The sequence below is a fragment of the Genypterus blacodes genome, unplaced genomic scaffold, assembly GCF_046128005.1.
Source record: "Genypterus blacodes isolate CSIRO-AG114 ecotype Tasmania unplaced genomic scaffold, CSIRO-AGI_Gbla_v1 ptg000026l_1, whole genome shotgun sequence".
Classification (NCBI taxonomy): domain Eukaryota; kingdom Metazoa; phylum Chordata; class Actinopteri; order Ophidiiformes; family Ophidiidae; genus Genypterus; species Genypterus blacodes.
The window spans coordinates 450690-468345 of NW_027466839.1; the positions used below are offsets into that span (position 1 = coordinate 450690).

A 17656-nucleotide genomic window follows, 5' to 3' on the forward strand; every position below is an offset into this window, starting at 1 on the left:
TACTATAATACTAACACTTTCATTTAATTATTTATTTTTTTATCTTATTTACCACTTACCTTTAAATGTTAGGATTTGTGACCCGTCTGTATGAAGTTGTGAGACATAAACCTCTTAAAATTGAAAACGAAGGATTTGGTGCCCCCTCTGGTAGGATGCTGCTACTGCAACTCCAACTGCAACTAATAACACTTTGGGGACTCACTTACCGTGGCTCTGCTGAGATATTAACTGCACCGTTTTGTCAGCAGAAAAACAAACAAACCCCATCAGTGTGCAACATCAATTTAAAACCACCTATTAGCCGTCACGAGTCTCTTGGGATTGTTCCCTCAGACAGAATTCCCAGCGAAAAGGGTGTCATTCACATCTCCTAATTAAGATGAGAGCTTTTCAAAACCCTAATTTCTGGAGATCTAAACTTCAAACACCAGATGCTAGAGTGAGTTTGCCTTCGTCTCCAGGCAGACACCCACAGAAAGCGTCACCCTGGGGGCAAACACTTCAAAAAGGCCCCACAGGCTAGTTTCAGAGCGCTAACAACAGCCTGCGAACACGCTCACTGAATGAAAACCAAGGTTAATAAAGTGACAGTTTGACTAAAATACGACGTAGCAAAAGTCTGTTCAGATTTTGGCAACAGTTCTGTCCATTTCTCAAAAGCTAAACATCAATATTAAAGTAAAGTTAAAAAAAACAAACAGGTGCAGGATCAGGACCGGGTGCATTCCAATATACAGTATATGCATATTTGTGCCGTTGCTTATGCAATTACCTCAAAGGTAATCCAGCTGGAAAATGTGCATCGGCATATTTTGAGCAGGATATGATAGTTAGGCTTTTATATTGTCAGAAATGGAAAAGAGATGATGACTTGACCTTGGTGACAGTGAGAGTGAGCTCTGAATTGTTTTACTTCTTCCACTTCTACACAAAATAAACCACTTCTTCAGAAACTAAAGTGTAACTCAATTCAAAACAGCCTTGACTTCATCGTGCAAGCTCAAATTCTGGTTGGGAAGTAACTTGTCTGTCTGGGACGGGACAGGGGACCATATGGGAGGAGGAGAGGACTGTACCATGACATCACATATATAGTCTTCATGTTCAAAAGCTCTCATAGCCGGCAGAACAATTACAAACCATTTGCATGACTGATTTGCATGAAGAGCGATTACGCAACGCGAGGACAAACGGCGACGTTTAAAGGAGAAATCTTTGTGCTGTGACCTTGAAGCAGTTCCTCCATAATTTGAATTTGAGATTGGCTGAGGAAGACAAAGCTGAAACATGTGGCTCACGTGTTCATTTCAGCATCAAATAAAGAAAAGAAGGCCCGGATACATTATGTAAATGCCATTATGTCGTCCTATATAGCGTAGAAGTCATTCCGAGGCGAAGTGAATGAATGTTGTGATGGCTGTCAATCGAGGAGGCGGAGAGCTTAGCGCTAGTTAAAGTGAGGAAGAATGAAGGGGATGTCGGCGGGTTCTGGATCTATTTCCGGCATTAAAATAATGAGGCAGACGTCTCGTTTGAAAAATACACATACAATTGAAAGTTTATTCAGAAGTCAGATGTCAGTAGTGGATGGGAAGAGTGGATGTTACTGGAATCCGTGGTTACAGCGATGAAGGGCGATGAGGATGTGGCTGTATGTGCACTGCAAATTAGTTTGACTGATAAAAAAAATGGATGATTGGTTCTGACACACCGTCCGTTCAATAACCTACGAGCCCTTTTTAAACTTTACGTCAATGCCACTTGATCTAATGTGTTAATACAAAAACAAGTCATGATCAAATCACATACAAAAAAAAGTGAAATAAAATAAAATCATATATACAAACCTCTGTACATAGTGGGGAAAAACGACTAAACAAAGAGGAATTTTTTTTTTTTAGCTAGACGCTCTCATCTATATTGGAGAGTGGGTCGGTACTGGAAAGCTATTGGTCCAATCTCATCTGTGTGTGCGTGTGTGTGTGTAGACAAATTCAGTGACTGCTTGTCAGTGCAACACTCTCTCCGCGTCGCTGTCACACCGAAGGAGGAATAAAAAAGGAGAAAGAGGGACGATAAAAGTGGGTGGGCCGGAGTGAGGTATTCATCTTGTCAAGCTGGGGACGGGGGAGCGAGGAGAGAAGGGGGGGCTGGGTGAAAACAGACGCTTTGGTGCGAGCGATTACCGCCGGTGGTGTTGGTGTTGTTCCCCGCGTTGTCAGTGTGTGTGGTTTTGGTCGTACTGTCGGCATCTTTGTTCACTGTACGATCCCGGAGTCGATGGAGGCCTGCTTCCTGGTGGTCTTTGGCGGCGGCGGCGGCGGGGTCTTACTGGGCAGAGGAGGAGGCGTGGGCTGCGGACACAGACAAAGATTAACTCCCGACATGTCTATTTGCTCAAAGAGATCATGTGTTTGTGTTAAGTGTGTACGCTGAAAATCAAAAGAGTGTGCACATTGCAGCGACAGAGCTTGTTCCCTCACACGAAAAGGAGAATGAGGGGTTCCCGATAGCGTACCTTGATGTGCCTCATACCCTATTCTGTTTGTATCCAGTCCAAACAGAACAAGACACTTCAGCTGAGCTCCTCTGTTCACTCGCATTCCGCTGTGTGACACGTTAAACGCAGGCCCAGAGATAAGCGGTGATGCTGATCAACGACTCCAGTCTCCATCGAGGACTGCAATCCGGAGCCGCCGTCACTCACCGGGCTCAAACATCTGCTCTCCATACATTACTGTCCGCCGTCGCCGCTACACTATCTGCGCCGGCTCCACTTTTACTGCCCCGACCCGCGAGGCCGTGACAGTGGATAAATAAGGTTAGTTAACATCGCGAGCGGGGCGAGAGGACGGCGAGCGGAAGATGGCCGGTGAGCGCGGACGGACGAGTCGCTGATTAACAGCGGGAGAGCTCCTGATGGATGTGAGAGGTAAAGTAATCATCCAATCAATCACGTCTGTGCGCCCGGGGGCCGGTTGAGGGGAACGGGCATCAATAACGGCGAAGTGGACAGGCGGGGCGGCGGCGGCCCTTTGCTACTAACCGACTCACGCCTCCTTGCTTCTCTTAACAACGTTTGAAGCCCAAAATGTAGCTCACGAATGTAAGCACAAAGTATAGCACACACAAACACGCAGGTGCATACAGGACGTAGAATGTGCGTGGCGGGTCGACGCGGAGTGTCAAACTCAACGGCGGCGTCGAGTGTGTGTCATTAAGGAGCCGTACTCGTCCTAATTAAAACACCTACCCTCTGGTGCGGCGGGGGCGGCGGTGGCGTCGTGGGACTCGGGTCTTGATTATCGAACAGGTTGCCGTAATCAGCCGTGATGCCTTTCACCGGCAGGGGAGGGGGGGTCTCTTTGTCGAGGCAGCCCATCCCGTTCAGCTCCAGACCTGAGGAGAGAGAGAGAGAGAGAGAGAGAGAGAGGGAGAGAGGGGGGAGAGGGATGCTCATCAGCTCGCATTCAGCATCAGCTATGTCCCACTCACATCCTTTGAATGAATCAGAATCGATTTAAAAGTGAGATTCAGCATTGAACCTTTTTTTTTAACGACACAAGGGCAAAACATCCTGACGCTTCAATACAAAAACACACAAGTTCCTCTCTGCTGCAACATAAACCATTTGAAACACAAGCTGACACGGTTTAGTAGGAAAAGCACAAAAATAAAGCAGTGTTCCATTTGGATGTGTGCTTCCTACCTAGCAGGTTTACTGGCACACCTAAATGGAACAAAACCAAAATGAGGTTCATTAGTTACACAGGCTTTTCCCTGCTAGAGCGAGTCAAACATGTCTACAGGCCTGGAAAACCAAGCAGCCAAAGCAGCTTCGCACCTTCAGGGATTGCACATAGTCAACCCATAATGTGTGATCCTGGCATTAACAAGGCGGCGCGTTGACAAAGACTTTTTTCCGAGACAAATTTAGAAGCGAATTCACAGCGCTGACAGTTCTGACTCGCCTGGAGCCGGGAAAACACATTTAACGGGTTTCTCCGCGGAGCCGAGCGCATCGTTAGGAGGCCACGCGGGTGCGAGAGATCGAGCCCCGCTCTTACTGGAGATGGTGTGGAGGCTGGCCAGCTTGTTCCTGGGCGTGATGGGCGGCGGGCCCGGCGAGCAGGACGAGTTGGAGGAGGCGGACTGCGGCCCGGGGGACACTGAGAGCCGCCGGTCCCCCGCTAGCTGGCTGAGGACTTGGCTCCTGGGTCGCTGGGGTCGCAGAGGGCTGATCTGTGGAAACGCACACACACACACACGGTAAATCAGTCATTAGTGAGGGCACACGAGTGGGACAACCCTAAAGAACACACTGTGCCAATAAAACTGTACTGGGGGTGAAATTTACTGTGTGTCCATGGTGACATAACGGATCGATAAAAGATAATTTAGAAGACAAAATTAGTTTCCCCTCTCCTTTGGGACTGTGTGTGTGTGTGTATCTATATGCATATTAAACCGGCCATTTATATTCTAGAGGAGGAAGTGCTTAGGGTGTGTATGTGCGGGCGGCGGGGTTGCAATAACTTATTTGTGGTTTACGAGTAAGGGGGGGGCGCGAGTCCACATTATATGTGAACAAAACACTTTGTAATTGGCCAAACTCAAAGAATCAACCACAGGGGACACACTGAGGGAACATCACACCACTCCTCATTCAGGGGTGTGAATGCTCGTCTGAGTTAAATTGGAGGTTTTGGCACATCACATCTTTACTCAGTGCTTTATTACAGTGCACCATGCATTCAGAAATATAAAGCATAGAACCACAGCTTGGAAACCGTTGACTTCCTGTGGGTGCTCTGCCTTTCGCTTCATGATAACCAGGGGGAAGAGTAGAGAAGAGGAGAGGAGAGAAGAGAAGAGGAGAGGAGAGAAGAGAAGAAGTCATCACTCTTTCCCTTACCGTTTCTGACAGTATGACGGCCTCGGCGGGCTGCAGAGGGATCTCCGTGGTCTTCATCTCCTTGTCGAAGATCTCCTGGTGCTTGCTGTTCCTCTTCTCCTTCTTCCTGTCCTTGCGCTCCCGCTCGGACTCGTCGCGGTCCAGCTTGTCCTGAGACTTGGTGTGGAGCTTCTTGGGCAGGAGAGGCTCCAGTGCAAAACTGGGCGACAGCAGATTTGATAAATGAACACTGTCTCGTTGCTACGTTGTCGTCTCGTACGACTCTAAAGAACTTATGCACGTCCGCCTAAAACAATATTCCTCACTGTTTTGAGCCAAACATTTTGCAATTTAAATTTGAAATTCGTCTGCCACGCCTTTCATCCTTCCATGAATGCAAAATCACATTGTTTGGGAATCGGGCGTAAAGAACACAACAACAAAAGTTTCATTCGAACAAACCCAAATATGGAGCTTTTGACTAATCAATTACACTAAATCACTACAGGGATTACTATCACACAATAACTCAGAAACTATTTTCCTAACTCCTCAGACAGGCGAGAGACGGAGCGGTGAGCTGCCAAGGTGGCTGCGCTCCAGCAATTTATGCGCCGAACAAATTGGTAGAACAAGGTCTTACCCATCTGAGCCGGGCCTGGAGGGAGAGTTGTCAGAGGAGATGGAGGTGACTGAAGCCACTGACAGGGGCCTCTGGGAGGAGGGCATGGTGAAGGAGCGCACCATGGAGTGACGACGAGGGCCCCGCCGCTCATCCGCTGCCGGCTGCCGAGGTGGAAAGAAGTCGAGACCCAAAAATAGTCAGTTTCCCCCCCGAGTTGCTGCTCAGTGCTTCTGTTTTTGTCTAAGACCAACTGAACCAAACTAGGACAAACTCCCAATGGAGAGGGAAAGTATCACATGTTACATATTGTTCCATTGTTCCTGACTATGGCACCATTATCATCTGCTAACTCATTAATCGTGTCCCGTAGAGCTGTGAGGAGTCAGTTTGACAAATGAAAAGATGATCAAAGTCGTGCATTTGTGTTGATTGCTAAAGCCTGATGTGTGTGTGCGCAGAGGCTGACGCTGTGGACCGTAACAATATCGACGATTGTACGGCGGTGAAAATGGCGGCGGATAAATCACATTTGTAGTTTGAACATGTTCCTCTGCGTTACACACATTCCAGTGTTTAAGAGCTTTCAGGCAGTGTTACTTATTATTAATGGTGTCCACTCCCACCACTCAATTTGAATAAAAATCAGTCAATAACTTTTATCCTCCCACAAACACACCAGACCCAAAGAAGAAGCTCTGACCTAGGGGGAGGTAATAACCTAAAATTGGGTAAAAGTGAAGAAGCCTGACTGAAGGTGAGCTGGACTAACAAGCAGAACCATCACCACACCTGTCAATCAAATACAAATGACACCAAACACACTTCTTTGTGCGCCTCACTCTGCTCTAATATGCTCCAGAACAATTTAACATAAGGGGCCATTATCTATGCTGCCTACACTTCCTTCCATGACATCAGTGTGTGGGGAAGCCTTTCAGAACACATTCATCAAACATACATGAGCATCCAGGCATGATGAGTCATACCCTACAACTACTGGCTGACTGATCAATACTTTGTACATGGGGGAAATACTTATGAAACATTATATCAGTGCCCTTGCTGTTATTGAAAAGGCGTTTGTGGATGTGATCGTCTGGAGAGATGTATGATCTAACAGTAAATTAGGGCTACGGAATAAAATCTTCATTCGTTTCTGTACCTTGATGTCCTTAAGAAGAATCCGCTGCGAGAGGAAACCCGGGTGACATTAGGATCAAAACCACCTGAGCTCCTAAGATGCGACAATAAAACCTTTTGCATTTAAAGGTTCTTTTCGGCGGAGAAGACGAGGTCAGCGTGCGTCTGGTGGGATAACCTTATTACCAGGGCCTCGGAAAAGTGATGGCTCCGCTCTCTCTCTTTTGAAAGGTCGCCACCCTTTTTCCCTTTAAAACGCAACGAGCGCCCCTTTACCTCGGGGCCAGACGGAGGGGAAAAGCTTTGCCCGGCAACAATTAAAAGAGGAGCGCCATGGGGGGGTTGGTTCACGCCGGCGCTTCAAATGCATCAGCCGGACTACACACACATGCTGACACAGCTAAAAACAAACCCTAACACGTGAGAGAGCAATGGTCCATTCGGAGGTGAGAACAAGGCAAACTTTGAGAAATGTCCGCATGAAACTTTTGGGCTAACACACCAAACACGTTTCCCGGAATTTTCCAGTGCAATTATACCAAAGAACACGAATCCCAGCCGAAGATCTCACACATGCTTCATTAGAGTAACACCAACACAGCGGGTGGTTTCCATATATGGGTAAAAGGTGTAGGTGTGTGTGTGAAGTGTCTTACCAGGGCCTTTACCCCATACTGCTTCTCCACCTTCTCCCGCAGCTGCTTGAAACAGGCCTCCAGACGGTCGTGGAACGGCCTCAGCGCCTCCGTGACCTTCTCGCCGTGGATGCGAACTCCTTCGCCGAGGTACGGGATCTGACGGAGCAAAGCGAGCGGAAGAGACATTAGATCAAACACACACAGACACAGACACACACACACACGACACAGAGATGCCCGAGAGCCTGCCTGCATTCTATATCTTCATTCATCAGGAGCAAGGCGCCACTGTTACACACATACAGTACGTCTCGTTAAACCCTTTGACCTTTGCCCCCCCGCTGCTGCTGTGCTGACTCAGCAACCCAGTGCGAGCGTGACAACCCCATTATAAAAACATATTAATAGCAAAATTAAACATGGGAACAGAGGAGGAATATAGAGGAAAGGCAGTTGGAGCTTGGGTTGTGAGGGATTACACACGTGATCCATGCTTTCACATCTCTGCCTGCGACGCCAAAGAGACGCAATGCACCTTTGCTTTCTCGCCACACTGCTGGCTTTCACTTATCACGCTGGCTTCTAATAAAATCTAAATACATGACAGACAAGTGAGTGAAGCAAGTAAGGTACCAAAAAGTGTGTGTGTGCGTGTGAGAGAGAGAGAGACAGAGAGAGGCAGAGGAGAAAAATAAGAATTAGGTGTCAACAAGCTCTGCTGACTAAATCTGGCGAGGAGGAGGAGGACAGCGTCATCCCTTGAGGACGGCGGATTTGAGTGAATTTTTGCCCTCCGCAGTTTGAAATCACAAGTCCAGTCCAAGTCTTTCTTATTTGGTTAGAAGTGGGGGTATTTCACCGCTGCACATGTCCCTGACTGCTGGAAGTGGTGGGGAAAACTGCACGGTAACTCACCGGGAGCCTGCAAAGACATTACAGTCGGCCGCAGCAGTAACAGGCCCTTTCCTCTCCCGTGGCAACTGTAAAAGTATTTCCCCGACTGTCTGTCTGCTATAAGTGAGAAATATTGTTAAAGGTAAAAAAAAAAGGAGGAAAGGAAAGCCGCTTATGCTTCTGTGTTTATGAATAAGTAACAACGAAAACTAATCGTGTTAGAGGGAATCTCTCTCACACACACACACACACACACACACACACACACACACACACACACACACACACACACACACACACACACACACACACACACACACACACACACACACACACAGCCGATGATCTGCGTTTGCCGGCGTGTACGAAGTATGTCGCAACGGCAGGTCGACAAAGAGGAAAGTCGCTGCTCGGGTGTAAGTGTGTGTGTTAACATGAAGTCAGCGGAGTCTTCTCCCCCTTTCATGCCTTCCACAGCCGAGCTACAGGCCCATAGAACGCGGTTCACTCATCTGAGGCGCAACATCTAACGCGTCGGGCGTGATGCAACCTTTTGTGAACGAGCGCAACTGTGCAATGTTTTATTTACGCGCATTGCAACACGTGGGCCTGTAAACAGGGAAGATCGTTAATGTAGACACACACTTCTACTGTACCATACAGTTTGAAATATGTTAGCCTCAGGTTATGCTTAGTTATGATGTGACGGCAGAGGGAATGCGGCGAGCGGATCAGTTGGAAAAGCGGCACAGGGGGAAGTATCACCGCACGCACAATCCACACTATTTCACTCACTGAGCGTTAGTTACTCTGCCGTGAACCAGAGGGAAGAAGAAAAAAAATAGGAAAGCTCTGGCACAGGAAGATAAACGAGCGCAAGCTACAGACACCCTGTGAGGATTTCTCCTGATATTGAGCACCTTCATCATCACCGCTGGAACCTGGAACTGGAGGAGCGAGGAGGAAGAGGGGAGACGGAGGCTGAAGGAGGAAAGGTGAAGGGGGAAAGGAGAGAGACGAGGCGAGGGCGGGGAAAAGGGGGGGAAAAAGGGGGCTACGAGTGAACGGGGGGGGAGAGAGAGGGTAACACCGGCAATGGGGGGGAGGAAGAGGAGCAGGAATGAAGGTAGAAATGGGGGCGAAAAAGCTGCGAGAGTGAAAGCCGAGGCAAGATTCACGTCTCCCAGGATACCCACATCTTTTTATAGACCTCAGGATGATATAACGGCAGAGTGGCGGCATGGCAACAGAATTCTGCTTGGTGGCTGCACAGAGATAAGCTCTGCAAAACACTTGGGCTCAAGGTTGCTCTCTCTCTCTCTCTCTCACACGCACACACACACGCGTTCAACAGTGTAATTACATGCAGCGTATTCTGATAAAGTTTCCATTTGATTAAGGCAGTCCATCAGTGACAGCTGGGTTATGAGCTGGGATATCGATAAGAGCAATACACTCTAATGTCAGCCATGTTATTAACAGATAATAAGACACGGTAGAGAAAACTACATAGATTCCCCACTAGAACATACAAAAGAACACAAGACTGCAAAATACTGAAGAAACATCCGACATCCGATTTACAATTACTTCACAAAGGACTTCTGAGTTCTAATATGTGAACAAATCCACACCCCGATGACAGAGGCGACCACAGATGTGTCATGGTATGCCCGGGTGAATTTGACCCACATTCCTCCGCTATGTTTACATCATTTGATCCAATAAAATGCTGTCTTCGAGTTCACCATTTCGCCTGCAAACTCTACAGTTCTACCTTTAATAGATGAATGTGCGTATGAATAATCCGGGAGTTCTTCTGATTGTTGATGTGATGAATCATACGCAGAGGACTCGCTCGCCTCTAGCGTCTCATAAACGGTACATTCTGTGAAGAAGCCGCAGCCGGACATCGAACCACTATTTCATGACAAAAAAAGAATGAGAGAAATGGCACGGGCTGTTTCATATTATGACTGCTTCTCTGACCGCAGGCTTGTTGGCTGAACCCTGCCGCCCGTCCCCTCTAATGCACTGTGAAGAAGACATCTGAGCCTCGGCCCGGTGTGCTGGGACGGCCGCGCTGCCTTTGAGATACCCCCACATTAACTCCACCATGACATATTAAGACCTTTCGTGGTGGGAAAAAAAGGGGCTGGGAGACTTTACAGACAGTGAGTCAGACGGGCTAATAAGCCGTATGGATGGACATGAAGGAAACCCCGCACGCCGGCCAGAAACCTCAATCAAGACTGAGCCGACTGTCGCTGAGGAACAATCCCGACTTCCTGCAGACTACAGACTTGTTGATGTGCCGTTTCCGAGCGTGCGCTAAATAAAAAGAGCCCGGTTAAAGTCGGCGATTAATTCCATTGATCGCTCAGCTGCCCGCCACAACTCTTAACAGGCCGAATCACGCCGCGACGAGACGTTTCGGTTGTTATAAACATCTGTCCAGTGTTTTTGCACGCTATATCCAGGGGGGACGCCATTACGGCAAACATCTACTCCGTATCTGCCAGGGAGCTTTTTTTTACACAGCACCTAATTTCCTGATTTCCACTTGCTCATTTGCTCTCTAACTACTAGATGAGGACAATGGGTATTACCGAATAACAGTGCACGCCGGCTCATTTCTCCCAGTTTAGTTTGTTGACTGGCGCAGACTCGCCTTCATTTGTCTCGTTTAGACAGATTCGAGACGTCAAGAGATAAACAAGCATGCCGGCTCTGGCAGGGAGACAGACAACGACGCTGTGTCTCTGCCTTAGTCATCTCTTTAAAAGAAGTGTGTCTGGCGTGGGCTCAGCAAGCATATTTCTGTTTTGCCTATGATATGCATCTGGCAAGAACACGCCGCGCAGCTATAATCGTTTGTTTTTCGTGCCCCGCGACTACTCCACGATTTCAAGCGCTTGCGTAGCCGAGTGTGAAGGGCATTTTCAAAACCTGACAGTCTCTAATCTGGAGCAACACATTTATCTTGCGCAACCAATTACGACAATGGATTGTGGTTGGTGGATCATTTTAGCTTGCAGTGTGATATCTGACATCCTTCTAATTCTGATGAAATTTTACAATCCTGATGCTCAAATGGAGGCTTTCAAATGTGGGTATTGCGTTGCCACCCCCACGTAGCTCTGAAAAGGACAGAATACGCGGTCAACATTGATCAATAAACGATCAAATCTACATCGATTCGCGTCTCCGGCTCCATAGACATGGAGTGGTGGTGTTCCAGCACATGTCGGGGAGTTTCATAGGAGTTACTAGAGCTCCTGACTGGAGAGGATGAAACGTAATGAAAAAACTCAAGTTTCAAGCCTGGGTCGCGTCTAGCTGCAGACACTCTGGGGGAAACTCCACAACTTTGCCGGTGCGCAACCCTCGTTATTAAATCCAGCTTACACGTGCATGTAACAGAATAAAACAAAGCAAGGAAGGAAAAAGAAGAGCCGCCGCCATGTTGGAGCCTTTTGAGACGTTTGCACATTGCTCCTGAAAGTTCACGGAATCAGACGGCGTATATTAATCAAAGATGAGCCGGTATAAGCTTGGTAAGATCTCTTGAGTTTCATAGTAAGCAGTTAACGGGACTTTTGTGTATGTGATGGATTTTGAGTGTGTATGTTTGCAGCGTATGCGTTTCCTGAATGAGGGTGCAGACTCATGCAAAACCACCATCTGTCTCTCTCTGTCTCTCTTTCTCTCTCCCTCGCGCTCCCTCCCTCCCCGATTTCAGAATGTTTGCTTCAGCACGGCACACTATCATCTCCAGTGAACTCTTTAACGCAATATTCCCCCCTGCTCAGTTCAGTCACTGTAACTAGGCATAGTTTGCAGTGCACTCACCTGTGAATCCAAGTTCTTCAAGCCATATTATGTGGTTTCAGCTGTAAACCCTTACTGATTGATTTTTGCAGCAGCAGCAGCAGCCGCCGCAGTGCTTTAGTAAGGCGAAAACATTTCAGTCTTAATGCAGTGATATAGAGAACTGCACAAGTACCTTCCAGCATTCTTATTGTGTATGGAATTTAAAGAACGTCAAGGCAATAGAACATACTGCCTGGTACCTATAGTGGAGGTCCTTGGCGAGTTCCACATCAAAAGTGCTTATTTTTGCATTTAAATCTGTGACAATGCACGAGTTTTGAAATGATGCACTGAGTCCAACAGGTCGGCCAAATCTCTCGAAGCCGGCAGCACCAAATATGTCGGCAGCAGCTGAACGTCCGGGTCAGCGAGCGAACAGCCGGAAGCAAATCCACTTGACACAAAGGAGATGAATCATGCGGCAAATGTCCACACTTCCATCCGTGCTCCATATGGCTCTCAACCAAGCTGAACAATGTATCGCATTCGAATTATTATTGCGATAAGTCATTGGTGCAATGTGCCAATATAAATATATTACATTAATAAAAGGAAGTGAAGATTTGGTCCCTGAACGAGCCGGCACGTCTGCATAAACTAACCAACAGCTTCCACCACTTACAATACAAGCATTAGGAGCATTACAAAGAGTGCTGTTCACTATATTGTTTTTTATTTAGCAATTTACAAGGCATATAAGAGTACAGAATATTACATTCCGTCTCTGCTGCTTTTTGGTTTTATGTAGTTTTCAGATTATGAGGCACTAAAATGTGTTTTGCTTTTGCACTTCATGAGTAGAGTTGAAGTTGAATGTTAGTTTGTGTTTCAAATGACCGTAATTCAAGTGATTGTTATTGTTCTTTAATTATAAATGTATATTACATAAATTATATTACATTCTGTATTTATGGTCTCTCCTTTCTTGCAGGCAGCACACACAGTTGCAGACGCTGATATTGCACACCTCAATATGACCTTTCCCCATTTTGTGCAGCCCTACCTCGGAATGTGATGGAATTTGTCAGCTGCTGATTTCTTTGTTGTGGATGGATGCAGTATAACGACATCACATTTCAAAACAATGTGTGGCCATGCTTCAAGGTGCAAAAGTGGAGCAGACGCGTACAAAGACAGAGAGAGAGAAAAGTTGCAGTACGGCTTCTTCACCAACACTTACCTATGCCCTTCAAATGTACATTTTTGGAAAAGCAGACCTATGCTTCGACAAGATCATATGAAACTTGCACGTACACCATTGACCATTTTGAGCTTCACTCTCACCTGCCAGGCGATAAGGTCCTTCAATTTCTCTATCTTTTCAAGGTCCTCCGGGTGCTCCTGAATGTACTTGTCATTGAAGAAGGCCTGGAGAGGAGAGAGGAGAGATAAGGCTTAGGTAAGAAGGTGTACATGCATGAATGTATGTTAAACGCACGAGGAAGGCTCAGTTTAAGTGGAACTTGGCAGAAAAGAGGAAGAAACGCTGCGAGAGTGGATAGAAGGGAGGGGGAGAGGTTTCAGGGGGGAAAAAAAGATGAGAAATCGGAGGGGGAAAAAGCGTGAGGAAAGCGCCGAACTGGAGGGTAATCAAAGAGAGGTGAGGTAGTGGATGGAGGAGGGAAAAAGATGGATAAATTTCGGTGAACACATCCGTCTCCCCTCACCACCTCGGCTGTTTCACTGAGGAGAAGGAGGAGGAGTGACCCAAGGGCAAAGAATTCACGTCTCCTCTCCTCTACTCATACTGCATCCCTCCAACAGACAAATATGAATCTATTCCGAGCGGTGATATATGCTGAGAATCAACAGGCTGTGACTTTTCCTTTATCATCAAACACGCGGTAAAAGAGGTTCCCTTTCCAGATGAGTCCCAGCAGTGCTACGGCGAAGAGATGGTGCAGCCTATAAAGCAGCGAGAACACTCGGAAAAAAAGGATGGAACACAGGATCCCGAAGATGATGTAGTGGAGCCGTTTGAAGAAGAAAGGCTCAGGGTATCAAACAAAATCAGGTTTTTCCAGACCTATGATGTTGCGAGGAAACAATATGTGGACGTACAGTATGTGCTATGCTGAACGTCTATCAGGGGATTGCATGAGCTCGTCTAGCTCATGATATATGCATGATATTATGATTACATTTGAAATTGTTTCTCCAGCATGGCCCTGGGCAGAAACAGTGTCATCTGAATTAGCTTAGAATACATTTAAAACTATACAAACTATGCAAGTAAACATATAGGAGAAGTTTACACAAATAAGATAGCACAAGTACTTTTTTTTTACAAGGATATTAAATATGCTGGGTTATGGTTTGTTCAGGTAAAAGCAAACTGGAGCTAAAATAAAGTGAGTAGGCCTCAGTTTTTATTCTTTCCCAGAGAAAGAAAGAAAAAAAAACATCTACCTTCTCATAGTTGGTGAAGCCTCCCATGACCGCCGGGTCAACGATACCGTTTAACAGCATGGAGAGGGGATTGATGTGAAGGTTGGGGTCGTTGAGGTGCCGCTGGACCATGCTGCTGATCTTCTCATTGGTCAGCTGCATGGTCTCCATGGCGTTCTCCAATGGGCTGATCTCCTCCTGCACAACACAGGAAATGAACGTCTCATCACGTATGTTCTGCACTTACAAAGCTCGTCGATACTGATTCATACGGTCACATTTGCGTTCAATGAGGGGCAGGTTTATTAGAAGATGGGCATACGAACACTTCATACATAAAGTGGCTCTGTATCATTTTCTATTGTTCCCATGAATGAAATTGCAACAGTCAAATGAAGATGGATCGATGAAGGCTTGAGGGACTTTCACTTCCAATGTCAAGAGAATGCTTTGAGCCTGTTTGTCATAAATCTTTTCCAGGAGTGTGAAAGTAAATTCCACTCCAATCCCTGAAACTCCACACGGGGGCAAACTCATTACATGGGACGATGAACTTATCTTTGCACTTCCCCAATAAGAACGTAATACATACTGGGTTGCTGAGTAAATGTCAGATATCGGCCCCAAAAAAGATGCCAGTCACATATCTTCAGTCTGCGCTGGTGTTTCTGAGGCCAGCTCGGTAAGAAAGAATGATCAGTTGGAGGAGCTTTAGCTTGGTGAATCTCAGCCCAGTCATTAAGCTTTAAATAGAGAGTGTGACCTGAGGGATCTGGCCTCTCTCTGGCTCATCTGGAGGGCAAGCTGCCCCTGAAAGTATGCTCCAACCCCGCCTGAAGGAGGCAGCTTCTACTCTGAATTAATGTGGCACTGGAGAGCAACACTTCACGGGCACAGGAATTAGGCGTAATCAATTTTTTGATTGTACTAAGGGTCGTAGCGAGCAGAAGTACCAGCGCGGTGAGCTCAGTGCCCGTGCTGCGAGGCGTGTGGGTGGTGTGACGCGGTCATTTGATGGCGGTGAATGCAGCGTGAGCCAACATTGTCCTAGCATTCTGGCTGGAGATAACCACAGTGAGCCTGGAGAAAACAATGACTGGCGATAACGTGGAGTCGAGAGACAGAGGGGGGGCGGGGGGGCTGGAGTAAATGAAAAAATGAGAGAAGTGCCCTTTTAAAGGGTATTAACTAACACACACATGAAAGGGCCCAATCAAAGTGACAAATAAAGAGTAATTGATTGCAGAATACTTAGATAGACTAATTAAACTAAGTGGCTCATTTGTTTTGGGACAAAATAATGACACATTAAAAGGAGGAGGGAGGGGTCGTGGCTCTAAGTGATACTGTAACCTGCTCTCGCACTGAAACCATTTCTGCACGCTCTGCCTTCCTCCGCAGACGTCTCGATCCAAAATGAGGAAACAGGAGCAGTGTTTTCAACCACAACAGAGCTCCAATGATAACAATTTAACGCAGTTGCTCTGAATTGGTGGTAAATCCGCTGCATTTCAAGCAGTAAGGTGAGTCAGTCAGAACACCCTCTCATCAAACAGGGCAATTCAGGAAATTCTCTAACAAGAAAACGGGCAGGCGCTGCTCTCTAGTGATATTATTTTGCTCTGTAGCTATTTCCCAGGGAAACAGGCCTTAAAGAGCGCCTGCTTAATCAATGTTTGGCGCGGTGTAACGCTCCCCGGCGGTTCCAGGGCCTGCATCCACGCGGCTTCAGTGGACAAATCATATTGATCGCCACTGAGCAAAGCTGCAGATCCTTATCCGATTAGGAGCCCGGCTTGGCTCGGTCCCCTCATACTTACTGTGGAGACGCACTTGACTTCAAACCATCGCAGGATGCCTGGGAGTTTGTATGCCGTCGAGTAGGTGGTCCTCTCGATCCACATATTCTGTCGAGACACAAAAAACATTCAATGAATTTTGTAGGCATGATGTCGCACAAGACGTGAATTTGCTGCTGAGTTTATTCCAATCAACATTCAAACAAACTTTAATACTGTTGACCGAATGAAAATTGGGATGATGTAGTGGTTGGTCACTCAAAGCCAAGTGAAGAACATTGCTTTGGACATTTTCTTGCTTGGACAGCAACTCATTAAGTTCCTGCACGCAGAGTCAAGACTCACAGACTGAGAACCTCCTCTAATGCCTCCCGGAGCTGTAACTGTGACTCAAAAAATTAAAAATATAAGTCCCCACAGTGGGAGGAAAATGATTTTATGTCCTGCTTCAACAATCTGTCAGAAAAAAAGAAGTACGAAATCCACATTTGAATCATTTTGAGGGTCCTGTTGAAATAGAGCAGCAGCAGAGCAGCATACTTATAATTCACAACCCTCTGCTAAGGTTTAGAGGGACGGCAAAATGACACAGATGCGTTTAGATGACATGTTTTAGAGGTGTGATGGAAACAATGTGTAGCTATCCAGCGCCTCTCTGCCAGGATTGTGGGAGTCCGATGAGTATGTTGGCATAATAACGTCTGTGCGAGTAAAATCTGTGAGTAAAAGTCACTCTGCTTTGCTGAAGTGGTCTTCAGGGTGGACATGAGGAGATGAGGAAAAGGCTGAATAGGTTTGAAGTGTTGTGTTAAAAATCAGAACATGGTAATAAACATCACCAGGCCACGTTGTGTCACTCGGGCTTAGATAAGAGTACATTCAGAAAACCGTAAAAAGAATAAATATGTCCCAGATGATGACCAAAGCATATCATGATTCAAGAAGGTATAGAAGGTGTAGATTTACCGCAAACTCGTTGTCCGGGTCCTTCTCTCCTTTCCTCACCGGCCGGGAATACTGGAATTTATGGACTTCATTTACGGTGTAGAAGCTGGGGGAAGAGAGAATCAGCAGCTGAGTAAATTAAGCGTTCTGGGCATTCTGCGACTTGATTCAAAGGTTGATTGCTTTGCTTCAGGTCAAAACACAGGACACATCACCGCGGCGGGTAGTTTGCCAGTTTACTGTGGCATTTAGCATGTTGCTTTTGGCCGACTGTCTCGGTCACGACCTCATCTGCGTGGGAAATAAATTTCCGTTTTGGGGGAACTACGTGGCAGGGCTCCCTCAGACATATAGGGAGCATGTGGCAGACATCACAGAGGCACGCGACGAAGCACAGGTGAACTTTCCCAAGTTGGGTTAATAGACTTCACCGCGAGAAAATGACGGTGATAAAGCG

General features: G+C 46.8%; 1 protein-coding gene across 2 annotated transcripts in view; it reads right to left on the minus strand.

The window, feature by feature from the left end:
* Window positions 1-1534: 1534 nt before the first annotated feature.
* dock1 (dedicator of cytokinesis 1) overlaps window positions 1535-17656 on the minus strand; it is a 141345-nt gene continuing 125223 nt past the window's right edge. Inside the window, exons 43-52 of one of the 2 annotated variants that reach the window (XM_076143549.1) lie at window positions 17221-17305; window positions 16276-16362; window positions 14477-14653; window positions 13352-13435; window positions 7319-7456; window positions 5541-5683; window positions 4919-5117; window positions 3975-4245; window positions 3257-3402; window positions 1535-2357 (exon numbers count right to left, since the gene is read on the minus strand). In XM_076143549.1, the coding sequence (XP_075999664.1) occupies window positions 2262-2357; window positions 3257-3402; window positions 3975-4245; window positions 4919-5117; window positions 5541-5683; window positions 7319-7456; window positions 13352-13435; window positions 14477-14653; window positions 16276-16362; window positions 17221-17305 (1426 nt within the window). In that variant the 3' untranslated portion in view covers window positions 1535-2261. The remainder of the gene's footprint in view (window positions 2358-3256; window positions 3403-3974; window positions 4246-4918; window positions 5118-5540; window positions 5684-7318; window positions 7457-13351; window positions 13436-14476; window positions 14654-16275; window positions 16363-17220; window positions 17306-17656) is intronic. The other variant, XM_076143550.1, reaches the window with a different exon arrangement.